The sequence below is a fragment of the Dendrobates tinctorius genome, unplaced genomic scaffold, assembly GCF_039654945.1.
Source record: "Dendrobates tinctorius isolate UK_male_01 unplaced genomic scaffold, ASM3965494v1 ptg000037l, whole genome shotgun sequence".
Classification (NCBI taxonomy): domain Eukaryota; kingdom Metazoa; phylum Chordata; class Amphibia; order Anura; family Dendrobatidae; genus Dendrobates; species Dendrobates tinctorius.
Window position 1 is genome coordinate 33,301,154 of NW_027361705.1, and position 16,460 is coordinate 33,317,613.

A 16,460-nucleotide genomic window follows, 5' to 3' on the forward strand; every position below is an offset into this window, starting at 1 on the left:
TCAAAGATACCTGTGGAGCAGGGCAGCAGCGGTGGCGATGCGTGCTTCAGAGTATCAGGACCTGAACCATGTGACTGCTGGTGGCGTGGCCTAAGCTCCACAGAACTAGGAGCTGCAGGGAAACTCCTAGAAAGGTAACTACAGGACAATGTTACCAAGGGGCATAGACAGAGACAGAAACCAGATGAAGCCGGGGTCAAAGCATAAGATAGCAATACAGTACCAAAGGATTAGACAGAATGGATAGTCAGGACGTAGCAATAGATCAGAATCCAGAACGGGCAATAGACGGTACAATAGGGACAAACTGTAACGGAGTAACGATAGCCAAGCCAGGAGGTCAGAACCGGAAAAGACAATAGTACCAAAACGAGAGACGAAGTACAGAGTGAGGGAACAGACCGGGTCATACACGGGAAGCAAACAAGCAACGCAGAATACACGCACACCAGGGGTCAGACACAACAGAACAACAGTATAGCTGACAGAGAACCCTGGTAAAGAGTGATTATAAATACCCCTCCCAGATCCAGAAAGAGGCCACGAACACTTAACCCTGTGAGTGCAGGGCAAGAACCCTGTTCAAGCCATGACACATGCTTTACGTTTTTCACCCTAGGTCTTCATGTCCACTTGAACACCTTCCTCTCCCTTTGCTGGCAGTGAGTTGCGGCCTCTCCTGTGGTCCCCTTAAGAAGCACGAGAAACCCTTTGATAGACTTTTAGGGATTGTCTCAAACATCTGTCACCCAAAGGAGGAACTGATCTGCACGAGATTAATCTCTGTGCTCTCAGAAGGATTTCTACATGACTGATTTCTATAAGACCGATCCGAGGTGGTGTTTTAAGTTGTGCAGCTAAGGATTGACCAATCTGTACAAGGACCAGTTGGGTGTAGGTGTGTCTCCTCTTTATAGTTAGTCTTCCTTACTCCCTTTACCCATGTATGAGTGTGGTACGTGCATAACAACTGCACCCCATACTGTGCCCTCACACTATATACTACCCCCTATGCTATACCCTCACATAAGTGTCTGTTTTCGTGCCTTTAGGCAGCTCTGCATTATTATCCTGTGAGTGACGCCTGCTTGGTAAAATTAGAACTAAATAAAAAGACCCCATATCTCTGGAACCATATGTCAGATTGAAAAAAAAAAACAACATGGAATATTTAAGCGAGCAGCCACTGGGTAGCTTTACACTTGGTGACAGGTCCTCTTTAATGCTAACTTGTGAGTGTATTATACAATCAATTCCAACGTGAGGGCATTTCATAGTTTATTCCAAGAACTGTACATCACCGTATTGATCCCATGTCACTAGGAAGTGATGAATAAGCGTCTGTGAATATTGCTCCTGATTATAAAGTGCTCTCTCGAATCTCTGCATGGAAACAGAGGAGTGAAGAGAGCGAATGAAATTTGGGGGTGGAGGACAAAAATCCAATACACTGAGATAGACATGTGTAAAGTGGGTGAAGAAGAGCTCAGCTAATCTAACACTTAAAGGGATGCAGACATTCTAGCGTTAACAGCAAGTAATAATCAAGACTTCCCTGATTCGTAGCCAGCGCTTGATGTGGAAGCAGAGAATTCGCTTCTGAACGACATCTTCCAATTAAAATGGACATAAATAGTTCTTTGACTTAAATACAACGCTTTTCTTCTCTTGCACGGATTTGGAGTTGCACCATGTATTCTTCTCCAGTCATCCCTAACGGACAGCATGGTGGCTCAGTGGTTAGTAAAAGAAACAGGTTATGTTAAAGTTAACCCCTTAAGGATTGGAAATTTTTAGTTTTTGCACTTTTTTGCGCTTTTTACAAGAGTCATATTTGTTTTATTTTTCTGGCAACTAAGGCTGGTTTCACATTAGCGCATTTTCAGCGCGCGCACGGCCGGGGGTAGCTCTGCCCCCGAGCCGGCTCTCTGCCCGGCGTGCCCGCCCCTTCCTTGTAGCGCCGCCTCCTAGCGGACAGCGGCTCCTGCGATCGGCGCACCCTATCTTTAGCATAGGGTGCGCCGATCGTGCGCAGGCCGTGCGCTAGTTGCGCTTTGACCTGCGCTGCGCACCTTTGACGGTGCGCCGTGCGCGCCAAAATCCGAAAAGTTTGATTTTGGCGCGCACGGCGCACCGTCAAAAGTGCGCAGCGCAGGTCAAAGCGCAACTAGCGCACGGCCTGCGCACGATCTGCGCACCCTATGCTAAAGATAGGGTGCGCCGATCGCAGGCGCCGCTGTCCGCTAGGAGGCGGCGCTACAAGGAAGGGGCGGGCACGCCGGGCAGAGAGCCGGCTCGGGGGCGGAGCTACCCCCGGCCGTGCGCGCGCTGAAAATGCGCTAATGTGAAACCAGCCTTAGCTGTATAAGGGTTTATTTTGAGAAAGGGCTATATTTTTGAATTACACTTTTCATTTTACTACATAATGTGCTAAAGAATGGGGGGAAAAAATTCCAACTGCATTGAAATGGTGAAAAAAAAAAGCGATTCCAAAACAGTTGTTCTCTTTTTGTTTTTTAAAGCGGAGGTGTTGTTGTTCCAAAGTGTTCATTGTGTTTTAAAATTATGACCTGGCAATATGATTTTCCAGGTCTGTCCAATTACGCCGATAATAAACTTGCATAGTTATTTTTACTGAAAAAAAATCTAGAAAAAAGCAAAAATACCAAAATTTGGCTTATGCTGCAATATTTTGAGATACATACCTTTTTCATTTTTCCATCAATGGGGCTACATGAAGGCTTTTTTTTGTACATTGAGCTGACATATTTATTGATATGATTTTGGGTTACATATGAGGTTTTGATCAATTTTTATTGCATTCTTTGATGTAATCGTGGTGACCATAAAATAATATATATTTTGCTATTCACATTTGGGGAAGGGGGTTGATATAAACATTTGTACTTTTTAAAGTTTTAGCTATTTCTATATAGTCCCCACAGGGGACTTGAACCTGTGAGCTGTTTATTGCTAATGCAATTCCATAGTATTGCAGTGTATCTTGAATGAGATGATCACTTATAAAGCCAAGACTTATCGTTGGAGATGGCCAGATGTGAACATTGAACATAGCTGCACTGTGTGGCTGTATTCAATGCGTAGCAGTCGCTGCTAGGTGCTGCAGATCAGCTCCTAAGCAGTAAACTGCAGCAGCCACATGGAGATATGTAATACTTTGTTTCTTCTGTGGTGCAACAAGGGAAATCCTCTAGATTTTACCAGTGCACTCATGAACCATATTAATATCCATATAATTATTTTATATTAGACGCAGACCCCTAAAAGGCATCTGCCGTAGTCTGTTGTATTACTCATGGTTTAATTTTGTTGAATTTTAATCTAATTTCTTTCAGGTTGAGTCTTCCATCTTGGATGTGTATGATGACCTGTACGAGCAGGTTCTTAGAGGGTATCCCGGGAAAGCACAGGAACATCTTTTGCAAGCACATGACATAGTAAGATCAAATATTTTTTTAGCTCACAATTGGCAGATAATGTCCTACTTTGCTGGGACAAACGATGTATCTTTTATGATATTGTTCAGTTTAATTACAAAGGTTCAATTACCGCACAGCCCAAGTTTCTCGGAGCCTGAATGGCCATCCACAGAGTCTCTATGGGTGATAGTTGTAGTAGAGACTATCTCCATGGTGTGGCATCTGATTTCCACAGGAATGTGAGAGATTGGATGCCTCTGCATGAGTAACGGTACAGCAACATAAACTTTTGAAGGTGCCATATTACAGCTTTGTCGCCTAAAGGGCTTGTCCGAGACTTTAACATTATAAGTCGTCAATGCTGAACAATGGGGGCGCGAGACCCAGTGCCCTCTGCAGATCTTCTGTTCCCGGTGTTGGCCACATCCGGAACTTCTCAGTTACAGATGAGCACAGCTCTGTTGACAGTTTACCGGCCGCAGCCGGGTACCACATATCCACCACCTTCAAATCAATAGGGGACTGAAGTGCAGCACCCGGCTGCAGCCACTAATCTGTTGACAGAACTGGGCTGCTCCGTAACTGAGCAGTTCCAACCGCCGCCGACATTGGGAACAGCTGATCGGTGGAGATGCTGGATGTTGCACTCCCTCCAATCAGACTTTGATGACCTATCCTAAGGATAGTCCATCAATGGTGAAGTCCTGGACAACCCCATTGACTGTTCTTCTGCTCAACTGGGAATCACTGGGCGCATGTGCGGCAGTAAACACCAGATACAAATGTCACTTTTGAATCTAACACTTGCAAAAAAAGTTTTACGAGTCTTTTCATAATGTTCTTCATTCCTTCATTTAGCCTTTTTGTCTTACAAACATTGTGATGCAGTGTGTTGTTTTAACTGCTTAGCTGAAGCTCCTTCTATGCTGATCAGTGAGAATCCCTACCATATTTACAATCAATCTGTGTCCCCATGGCATGGATTCAGTGCAATAATTGTGCTAGAAATTTTCAGCAGTATTTCTGCACCAATTGGCTACATTAGGTAACTTAGTGTTTTTTTTCTCTGATTTAAGTGATTTAATTACAGCATTTTTATCTTTTTTCATATGTTTTTTGTTTTTTTATTGGTATGTCAAGTTTTAAAGAAAACTAGCTTGTTTAGGAAACTTTCTGTTTGCTCAGTAACTTTCCTTTTATAAAATCTGTTTCAATTCGCTGAAACCATAATAGGCTGCATTTTTTTGCCACATGCAAAAAATGGAAAGGAAAAAAACACAGCTTATGTCACTGTGGGAATTTAGACTTAAAGAGGTCGTCCACTACATTAACCTTTATGGTCTATTCTAAGGATAGGCCATCAATGTCTGATCAGCAAGGTTGTGACATCACGCACCGCCGCCGATCAGCAGTTCAATGTAGTGGCCGGAAGTGCTCAGTTACGGAGCTGCACAGCTCCGTCAACTCTATAGTGGCTGCGGACAGATACTGCATGTCTGTGCCCTACCTAAATTAATAGGGGGCAGATATACAGTGTCCGGCCAGTGTCACTATACGATAGACAGGGCTGCACTGTGCATCTCCGTAACTGTGCATTTCTAGATGCTACTGAAACTGAGAACAGCTGATCGGTGGGGGTGCCGGGTGTCACACCCAATCATTTAGACATTGATGACCTATCCTATTATCAAGAGAGTATGGATTCTTGCTGAGCAGCCATTGTAATCAGATTCTTATGTCTTGGGATGCTTAAAGGCAGTCTGTTAGTACTGTCATGAATCGTTTTAGACATCTGTAGCCCAGCAGAGCACTTGCAATGCCAGTGCGGGCGTGTTCTCCTTCCTCACTCCTTGTGTCACCCACAGTGTAGGAAAGACTTAGTCCAACAGGATAACAGAAGGGAACCCAACACTAGGGAAGGGGGGGGAGTGGAGACCCCTAGGCAGATCTAACCTCACTCTATCTGCTCTAATGTCCTTATATATGTTCTGCACCTATCGCCTATCCGGATACCTAATCCCTGACTGACCCTGGCAACAAACCTAGCATGGGGAAGGGCTGGATAAGCACTAGTCAATCCCCACTACAACAAAAGACAGAAGGGATACACAAACAAGGGGAACACTTCTTGAGTAGACTCAGAGAGAAACACAGACGTCCTCCAAACACCAAGGCGGAAGATAGCCGACTGCTATATCTTCAATACTCAGCATGGAAATAGAAATATCACAGGCAACACCTAGCAGCAAGCTGGGAGTTATAAACACCCGGTCCAGTTGTGTCAACTAGAACCATGGGAAGGCTGCCACTGGGTCCTAGAGTGAGAAGGACCAAGAAGAAGTCTGCAAAGCAAACTGCTGAAACCTTCTGCAGTCAAATGCAGAGCGATGGTCTGCAGCCTATGACACTTCCGTGACACCTTGTGGTAGCAGCCACTTCATACACTGACGCACCCGTTAGTGCACTGAGCGGCTGCTACAGTCTCGAACCAAGAAGGAATGTGCATGCACACTGACACTGTGAAGGCTCTGCTGGCCTCCAGCAGTCTCACGAATGATTCAGTTAGGTGAATAGTTCTTGAAACACCTTTAAGTGTGTCAGGGTCAGACTGGCCCACAGGAGAACAGGAGAATCCTCCAATGGGCCCTCATGCAGGGTGCACTCCACTCCACCAATATGAGAAGCAGTTGGCATAATACATTTGTTTCACTATGTACAGAGAAGGGAATCATTTCAATATTCATTTAACAAACTACCCCATTTCTTATTATATAGAAATATAGGTACATTTATGAATGACAGTAATGTGATATTTTCATATAGCCGAACAGTGGGCCACCAGAGTCAATGTTACTGGTGGGCCTTTGACATCCCAGTCCAGCACTGAACTGGACCATTCTTAAGACTTTTGGAGCCCAGCAGAGCTTGCAGTGTCAGTGCGTGCGCGCTTTCCTGTCTTGCTCCTGACTATAGCGGCTTGTCGCTACACTGATGGTCAGTGTCTGACTGGGGTGTCAAGGGCCCACCAGTAACATTGACTTTGGGGGAGCCCACTTTTCACCTGCATACAAATATTACTCTATCCTCATTCACAAATTTACCTCTATCTCTATATAATAATTCACTGGGTAGTATGGTAAATGAATGATGAGATGCTATTTTTTCTGTACAGAGTGAATCAAGTGAATTATGCCAAGTACTGCCCAAACAATGGAGTTGGGAGGTCAGATCTGCACAGGGGTCCACCGGGGGGATTCCTCTGTTACCCTATGGGCCAGTGCAGGACTGCTGACGGTTGTGAGGGTGTAACAAGTGGCTGCTACAGCAAGGAGAGACGGAGGAGATAGCGCACGGACACTGTACGCGTCAGGCACTTAAAGCGGCGATCGCTCTGGGCAAGCAAGCGCTGTCAAACCAGTTATCGGATAGGTTCCCCTTATTCTAATTGGAGGGGCAGAATGATGCCACACCAAGGGAACCCTGATTTACTTATTGAAACCAACTTTTTTTTCTGCCCAGCAAAAGCTGTAAAATCTATACTACAGGCATGATTTCTATAGGGGCTAAGTTTCCTATATGACTACTAGCTGTTTAATTGGAGTTTCGAGGGTGACAGCAAAAAACAGCAATGTAGCATGGTTTTTGGAAAGGAAGAGGCAAAAAAAAATGTAATAAGGTTTATCATAAGAATTCATAACTATACAAAAGATGATAAATATTTAAATAATTAAAAAGTCGAGACTTATTACTAAGTCAGGTGTAAAACTTTCTATATCTCTTCCACTTTTATAAGAGTCTAAACTAATCAAGTAAATAGGGGCACGGTTTGCCCAAATTTTTGTTCAATCGATGGTTTCCATTTATACGTATGTATACTGTATACAGTATATATATATATTTCTGTTCTTAGTTTCAATGCTGTGGGAAGATGTGGAAACAGCCGACAATATCTCCTCCGCATATTATGTGCAGCAGTGCAGCCGATGACAAGGTACTTTCCATTTTGCTTCAAGCAATCTGCTAATTCTATTCTTTAATGCTGGGTTTATGAGGTTGGGTAGAAAAAAAAAAGGGGAACAAAAGTGAAAAAAAGGCACGGTAGGACACAATACAGTAAATGTCATAATATTCTGCTGGTGATCGGGTCATATATTGTCGTTACTGACATCAACGTGGCTATATAAGATCACTTAAGATAGAAAATATATTGCTATATTAGTTGTTTTTAGGGGTTTTTTTGCAAAAAGCGGAAAGTTTGTAAATTTTGCTAATAAATATAACTTGCAATGTGGCGTTAAATCCTTTTGGTTTCAGTTGCACTTATAAATGATTACCATTTGTTCACATACTCATAAATACATGATGCTGCCAGTCTTATGTTACCTTATCTTCACTTTTATATGTCATATAGAAAAAAAGGTTACTGCTGCATACCAGGCTCATAATGCTCATTTTATTCTGGTGTGACGACAACTTAAAGGGAGTCTGCCTGCCGGATTTTGCTATGTAATCTGAGAGCAGCATGACATAGGGGTAGAGAGTCTGATTCAAGTGATATTCACTTACTGGGCTGCTTGTCGTAGATTCAATGAAATCAGTGTTTTGTCAGCAGGAGATTATCACTAGAGGACTAGTTATTTTGTGTCAGTAGTCCTCCAGCTCTGTGTAGCCCCACCTCCAATTCACAATGTGCACAATCAGTGGTGTGGGCGGAGCTATACAGGGCTCAGCATTCAGAGGACTGCTAGATCTGCAAAAGAGAAAACAGTGGTTATATCAAAATGACAGCTCAGAAAGTGATACATCAGTGGACTCAGGGTCTCTCTCCCTACATCATGCTGCTCTAAGGTTAAAGAGCAAAAACCAAATGACAGATTCCCTTTAACATGTTAAATAAATCAAAAATGAGATTAAAACAAATGTATTTCTTAATAATGGAAGATGCTAAGTATTAATATTGATAATTCTACGTATTGCCCCTCTCCGTCTAGGACTGTGTATCAGTAATCGCAGATGTTCTGCACATACACTGGTATTGGGTCAGGACTTTGCTGCTCTCATCATTGGGACCAACGGTGCGTAGAACTCAACGTATCCATGCAAACTCTTCTTACTGAAATGATATAGACTATGACAATTCCCACTACGTTACATACTGTAACATTCCCCAATAATTTGTGTGGGACTCTATGCCTACTTTTCACTGAAAGCGGAGAGCAGACAGGCCCCACTCTTGGGATAGATATGGCTCACACTGATTAATATGAGGATAAATGTAGATTGGAAGTGTAGACACCAGCCCGGATCCCAAACACTTGTAGTTTTATTATGCCATTAAAGGGATTCCCAACAACTTTAAGACATGTGCTTAACAGACCCAGATGTGGTGCCAGTACTTGCTATGGCTCCCAGCGTTCCCTCCCTCCTCTCCCCGGTCTCCTGGTACCTTCCTACGTTGATTGGCTGCAGCCTTGGCATTTTGTGTGAACAGAAAGGAATGTTTCTTCCTGTTCAGACAGAATATCAAGATTTTTGGCAATACCCAGTGTACATAATGTAAGAGTACTATTCAGCTATGTACACTAGAGATGAGCGGATCGAATTTGCGACAAATTTCCTGAAATTAGTAGTTTCATGTAAATTAGAAGATTTTGAGATTCGATTTGTGGTTTACAAAAAAAAAAACTTGCCTGGAACCAGTGTAAGCTTTCTTTGGTCACCAGGGTCCCATCTGTGCACGCTCTTATGATCAATGGGGTCCTCTCTCTCACTATCCTGTAGAGTGTAAGCTCTTATGGTCAGCAGGGTCCTCTCTCCTGTATTGTGTAAGCTCTTATGGTCAGCAGGGTACTCTCTCCTGTAGAGTGTAAGCTTTTATCGTTAGCAGAGTCCTCTCAGACTCTCTCCTGTAGATTGTAAGCTCTTATGGTCAGTGGAGTCCTCTGTCTCTCTCTATTCCATTGAGTGTAGGCTTTTATGGTCAGTGGGGTCCTCTCTCTCAGTCTCTCTCTCCTGCAATTTGTAAGCTCCTATGGTTTGCAGGGTCTTCTCTGTCTTTCCTGTAGAGTGTAAGCTCTTATGGTCAGTGGGGTCGTCTCTCTTCTGTAGAGTGTAAGCTCTTATGGTCAGCAGGGTTATCTCTCTCCTGTAGAGTAAGCTCTTATGATCAGCAGGGTTATCTCTCTCCTGTAGAGAGTAAGCTCTTATGGTCAGTTGGGTCCTCTCTCCTGTAGAGTGTAAGCTTTTGTGGTCAGTGGGGTCCTCTCTCTCAGTCTCTCTCTCTCTCCTGCAATTTGTAAGCTCCTATGGTTTGCGGGGTCTTCTCTGTCTCTCCTGTAGATTGTAAGCTCTTATGGTCAGTGGGGTCGTCTCTCTCCTGTAGAGTGTAAGCTCTTATGGTCAGTTGGGTCCTCTCTCCTCTAGAGTGTAATCTCTTACAGTCAGCGGGGTCCTCTCTCTCTCACTATCCTGTAGAGCAGTGGTCCCCAACCTTTTTGACCTCGAGAGCCACATTCAGCTCTGAGAGGGGGTCACGAGCAACATCCTGCTTCTAAAATATAACAAATAGTGCACCGCGCTGAAGTTGCTGCTATACAAGTGACAGAAAATAATAACTAAAAAGGAGGGTAGAAAGTGCAGTAGATGAATAAAAACCTGCCTACCTTTGGATAAAGCGGTGCTTAGGCGACGGAGGAATCCTGGGCACTGGAGCAGAAATTGTGACGTAAGCTGTACACCGGTGATCACACCGGATCACACCGACACATAGAATGGAATAGGTGCACCATGAAGAGGGAGGCTGGGGACCGGAGAGCATCCTCCCCTGATGGAACCCACCTGCCCTCGCCAAGACTTTGATGCACGCGGCGTGCGCCGGCCGAGAGACGCCGCTAACAGTGTCGGAGTGTGGAGGGGGCGTGGTCTGGGTGACGTCACCTAGAGCGGGAGCTGGGAATTGGAAGACGGTGGCTGCATGGGGCCAAACGCCAACGCGTTTCGAAGGTGCACAGACCTTCTTCGTCAGGGCTGCTGGCCTGGCTACCATCATAACATTAAATAGGGAAACAAAAGCCCATCCCTCCACGAAAAAACCTTCCTTGAGCTATAAAATTATTTCAAGAGGGGCTTACTAAAACTTCTATTGCACTCAGCCCAAGGATTCAGAGTACAAAAATATGATTCCAAATTTACAATTAAAAAATGTGAAACACTTTATTAGAATAATATAAAAATAAATAAATGCAAAAATGCACTCAAAATATACCCAAGAAAAATTTTAAGATTAGTATATGCACAAGTAAATATATCATAAATCTATACCCATATTAAATCCATTCAAAAGTAAAAAAAATGAAAAAAATTTTTTTATATAACAGTATAGAGAATAGGGCATGGATAGTCAGATCTGGCATCATGAGAAGGCATAGAGTTCTAGTTCATGATTTAACCCTTTAGGGGCTAGACAATCTGCTTCTGTCCCCCTCAAAGTTGTGTCAACCAAAGCCCCCATTACATGTATAATGATAACCGAAGCTTTTCCACAGAAATCACTCCAAAGCAGTACACTGAGATCCAGGGGTTCCCACAATACCCCATTCAGTGTTCTCCCATCAAGCACTCCCAACACACTCTCACATCCAGCTTCAAGAATGTCCTCTAATAGGTAGCACCATCCTCCAGCGTACCATACCTAAAACATCTCTAAACCCCCTAAGACCAGTATATGTGCATCCAGATCTGCTCTTCTCTGCAGGGCTACTCACAAAATTCCCCATTTTGAGATGTGCTCTTCATACCTGATTGCTAGACCTGGGCCTAATGCGCCAAGCTGGCAGACAGTCGCAAGCCACAATTCATGGGTCCGCGAGCCACATGTGCCTCCCCAGCTACAGGTTGGGGACCCATGCTGTAGAGTGTAAGCAGGGCCAGACTGGTCATCTGGCAATTCTGGCAAATGCCAGAAGGGCCTGTCTGGTCGTGGGCTGCTTTGTCAGCTACGTTGTTAGCAGAATCATTGTTCTCAAGACACTGATTCGGTTAAGAGCTGTGATGGAGCACAAAGTCGCTGACTGTCACTTATCCCAGCAGGCCATGAGTATCATCTATAATAATAAATGCCCTAAGCAGCTACTGGTTGTAACAACTTCCGTCCAGTTGTAACCGGTGACGTCACCACACACCTCTTTCCATGTTAACCCTCAACACACCACTCCTCAACACACACTCCTCTCACCTTTCACCATCTCCACTCACGTCCACTCACTCTTTCACTCCACATACGACCCCTTCTCTCACTCCGTCTCTCATACTCACGCCGTCATCGCCGCTGATCCACGATCCCCGACATCTTCTTCCGCCGGCGCCATCCTGGATCCAGATGTCCTCCACGCCGGCAACATGTTCTTGCGGCGACGCCATTTTGGATCGGCGAAATCCCGCGATAGTCAAGATGGCGTCGCCGCAAGAACATGTCGCCGGCGTGGAGGACGTCGGGATCCAAAATGGCGTCGGCGAAATCTCGCGAGATTTCGCCGACACCATTTTGGATCCCGACGGCATCCACGCCGGCGACATGTTCCTGCGGCGATGCTGTTTTGGATCGGCGAAATGCCGCGATACTCAAGATGGCGTCGCCGCAAGAACATGTCGCCGGCGAGGACAACGTCGGGATCCAAAATGGAGTCGGCGAAAATTCGCGAGATTTCGCCGACGCCATTTTGGATCCCGACGTCGTCCACGCCGGCGACATGTTCTTGCGGCGACGCCATCTTGACTATCGCGGGATTTCACAATACTCAAGATGGCGTCGCCGCAAGAACATGTCGCCGGCGTGGACAACGTCTGGATCCAGGATGGCGCCGGCGGAAGATGTCGGGGATCGTGTCGTGGAGCAGCGGCGATGACGGCGTGAGTATGAGAAACGGAGTGAGAGAAGGGGTCGTATGTGGAGTGAAAGAGTGAGTGGACGTGAGTGGAGATGGTAAAGGGTGAGAGGAGTGTGTGTGTTGAGGGTTAACATGGCAAGAGGTGTGATGCTATCGCATCCTCCCGATGCGATAGCATCGGGCCATAATCTAGTTAGTAATATTGGTTTTATAGCAAGTCTTGCTTTCCTCTATCCAGGGTAATACTAGTGATATATCCCATCTGGTGCTTGGGGATGGGGACAGCATGGGCCTATGTGATTTCAAATGCCAGGGCTGAATTTCCATCCCAGTCTGTACCTGAGTGTAAGCTTTTGTGGTCAGTGGGATCCTCTCACTCTCTCTCTCATGTAGAGTGTAAGCTCTTAGGCTAAGTTCACACGTAGCGGAATTCCAGCGGAAGTTACCGTGAGAATTCCGGTATTTCCATTCAGCTGGAAAATCGCATTTTAAATTCCCGTGATTTTCCCGCGGAAAAACTAGCGATTTGCAAGCGTAATTAGCTTGCAGAATGCTAGCGTTTTCCAAGCGATCTGTAGCATCGCTTGGAGAACTGATTGACAGGTTGGTCACACTCGTCAAACATAGTGTTTGACGAGTGTGACCAACTTTTTACTATTGAGGCTGCCTATGCAGCATCAGTAGTAAAAGATAATCGCGGTCATTCTCGCAAAGGATTACTGGGACCGGGAGCGTGGAGAGAGGCGGGGAGGCTGCGCGAGACGCCGGAAGGTGAGAATAACAATGTTTTTTATTTCAATTCTATATTTTACAGGGATATGGTAGCCACAGCCCGGAGGACAGTCTCCTCTCCTCCGGACTGTGGGTACCATCCGCAAATGTTCTGCTTACTTTTTGCATGGTGTGCACAGCCACATGCGGGAAGTAAGCAGAACAATGCATTCCTATGTGGGTGGAATCGCCCCGATTCCGCAAAATTAATGAGCATGCTGAGTATTTTACTGCGATGCGATTCCGCCGCGGGAAAATCCACAGCATTAGCACAGCATTGCGGAATCCCATAGGAATGCATGGGATGCTTATTTTTCGCGTTTTCGCTACGAAATTGCACGTTTAAAATCGCCACGAAAACGCAAAAAAACCTGCTACATGTGAACCCAGCCTTATAGCCAGCGTTGTCCTCTTTCTCCCCTGTAAAGTGTAAGCTCTCACAGTTTCTTTCTTTCTTTTCTCGCACACATTTTTCTAAACATTTACAAGCTTTCCAGTACTGAAATTTACACAAAACTTATACCGTAATCAGAAATCAAATTTGGCAACATCCAGTAATTAATATTTCAAAAGATCCGCTCATCTCTACCATACAGTCTTCACATTCGGCAAATTCCAGAGCTGATAACTATCTGACCCCCGGGACGGCCACCGATCTGATATTGATGGCTTATCCTAAGTAGTGGAAACCCCCTTTAAAGCCTTTGTAGCAGATTGTACGACCTCACTAGTTAATGGTATCCTCACGTCAACCTCGCTCTGTGTACATGAAGTTTAATTGTGTTTGCATCTTCCGGGAACAAGAAAAACGCAGATTCTGAAGTAACTCATTACTCATTCCCTGAACATTTTATTCCCAAATACGAGAGAGTTCTACGAGAACTTTCAGGCAAAAGTATGAAATGTTCTTTGTTTATAGAAGAGGGGTTAAAGGAAGGGAAGAAATGAGAGAAACAAACGGAGCTTCAAGGAAAATGTTCTCATGCAACAACAAGAGTAAACTCTGTCCAGACTCAGGAGCTGCGCTCTGTATTCAGCTCCTCCACATGTCCGGGAGAGAAAAAAATGATTTCTTCTTTCTGTCAAAGGAGTATCCCACTGAGTACTGTCTAGTATTTCGTTTGCATGCCATAAGTGGGCAGTCTGAATGGAAAATCTAAATAAAAGGGTTTTTTGTTGTGGTTTCACACTCAATATTTTTGGGGGAAAAATACAATTTTTTTACATGACATTTTTGTTGTTGGTGTTTTTTTTTTCCTGCATTTTATTTTTTTATTTTTTGCCACAATGCTGAGTCCCAGATGTGAAATTTTTAAAGAGTAATTGTCATTTTAATTTTTATTTCATAAATCAATAGTGCACATAAAAATAAGAAACTTTGTAATACATCTTTATCAGAGAAATCGGCTTCTTTATCCTCCTGGACTGATTCGTCATTTTCAAAATTTTCACTTCATGGGTAAAATCTGTATTCAGTGAAGACAGATTTTTGCTTTACTGAGATAGGAAATTACACTTACTGCTGGTAAAACTTTATGTAAAGAGGGAGCAGGGAGGAGCTAGAGGTAGAGCTCCTCCTCCACCTTTATCACTTCCCCTCTACATAGATTGTTATGAGCACCAATTGTCAACTTCTATCTCAGTTATGGGAAAATCTGTCTTCACTGAAGACAGAATGTACCCATGAAGTGAGAATTTTGAGAATGAACAATCAGTCTAGGAATTAATACATTTTCAGTTCACCTGATGATGAAAAAAAACTTTGATGTCTCAAGATGTGCATGGATGCTGATTTCCAGTTGGAAGGATAATAAGAACCCATGTGAGAAAAATGGTAACCTTGTCCAGCACTCAATGACAAAGTTTTCCAAGTAAAAAAGAGCTCTATTGATCTATTGGTTGACGGCTATCTAAGGTACATGGAAACCTCTAGTCCCGCTCTTAAGTAACCATACACACTTGTATCCAGACAAGGCCATGCTCTGTGAGCTCAACACGTCAGCAGAAGCTACACACAATCTCTGATTTGCTACATTGTATCTGCCTGGAGACCAGGCTGTTACTCACAGAGCATTGCCTAAATGTGATATCAATCGATCTACTGTGAGCAGGATCGGCTATGTCTACTGTCGGCTTCTCTAGATAATCTATTCTTTCTGTTTTGTGTCTCCATAGATTTATGGCATGGTGCTCTCATCTTTTCTTTATTTCTCCCTGCCAAGAGGAGATATTTGGGAGAGAAGAGGAGAATATAGCTTAAATGGTGGTTTACAATCAACCCCAGCCACCCCCCTGATACAGCTGATGCCCTACCAGTCTGCACAATGACCATGTAGAAGAATGCTGGCTTGTAAGACCAAATTTAGAGGTCATAATATACATTTACCATGGTGGAAATTTCATCGTGGAAAAAGTAACAAAGTGGACGTCTTCATTGTATCTCTAGGCGAAACTATGTGTACCATTAGCGTAATCACCACCAATTAAGCAAATACTGTGTTGTAATCCATTTGGCCACGTTATGCCGTGCCAATATGATACTCCGATTTGCCCAGTGAGCTGACAGCATGTATCGCACTAGGTAGGCCCCAAAGTGTAAGTGGGCATAAGGCCACCTAACACCCCCTCGGCATGGCTAAAAAGAAAATTGCACCTTCCACATACATGGCTTCCTTCTACAGTGGGTATGGAAAGTCTTCAGACCCCTTTAAATTTTTCACTCTTTGTTTCATTGCGGCCATTTGGTAAATTCAAAAAAGTTCATTTTTTTTCTCATTAATGTACACTCTGCACTCCATCTTGACTAAAAAAAAACAAATGTAGAAATTTTTGCAAATTTATTAAAAAAAAACAACTAAGTATTTAGACCTTTGCTCAGTATTGAGTAGAAGCACCCTTTTCTCAGTATTGAGTAGAAGCACCTTTTGAGCTAGTACAGCCTTGAGTCTTCTTGGGAATGAAGCAACAAGTTTTTCATACCTGGATTTGGGGATCCTCTGCTATTCTTCCTTTGCAGCTCCTCTCCAGTTCCATCAGGTTGGATGGTGAACGTTGGTGGACAGCCATTTTCAGGTCTCTCCAGAGATGCTCAATTGGGTTTAGGTCAGGGCTCTGGCTGGGCCAGTCAAGAATGGTCACAGAGTTGCTCTGAAGCCACTCCTTTGTTATGTTAGCTGTGTGCTTAGGGTCATTGTCTTTTTGGAAGGTGAACCTTCGGCCAAGTCTGAGGTCCAGAGCACTCTGGAAGAGGTTTTCATCCTGGTTATCTGTGTACTTGGCTGCATTCATGTTTCCTTCAACTACAACCAGTCATCCTGTCCCTGCAGCTGAAAAACACCCCCATACCATGATGCTGCCACCACCA

At 44.2% G+C, this 16,460-nt stretch overlaps 1 protein-coding gene across 1 annotated transcript in view; it reads left to right on the plus strand.

Moving 5' to 3' along the window:
• Positions 1-16,460, plus strand: part of TSPAN32 (tetraspanin 32) — a 112,391-nt gene that overhangs the window by 87,707 nt on the left and 8,224 nt on the right. Inside the window, exons 5-8 of the mRNA XM_073574055.1 lie at positions 3,357-3,458; positions 7,351-7,431; positions 8,432-8,515; positions 15,272-15,446. Of these exons, the coding sequence (XP_073430156.1) occupies positions 3,357-3,458; positions 7,351-7,431; positions 8,432-8,515; positions 15,272-15,424 (420 nt within the window). The 3' untranslated portion in view covers positions 15,425-15,446. The remainder of the gene's footprint in view (positions 1-3,356; positions 3,459-7,350; positions 7,432-8,431; positions 8,516-15,271; positions 15,447-16,460) is intronic.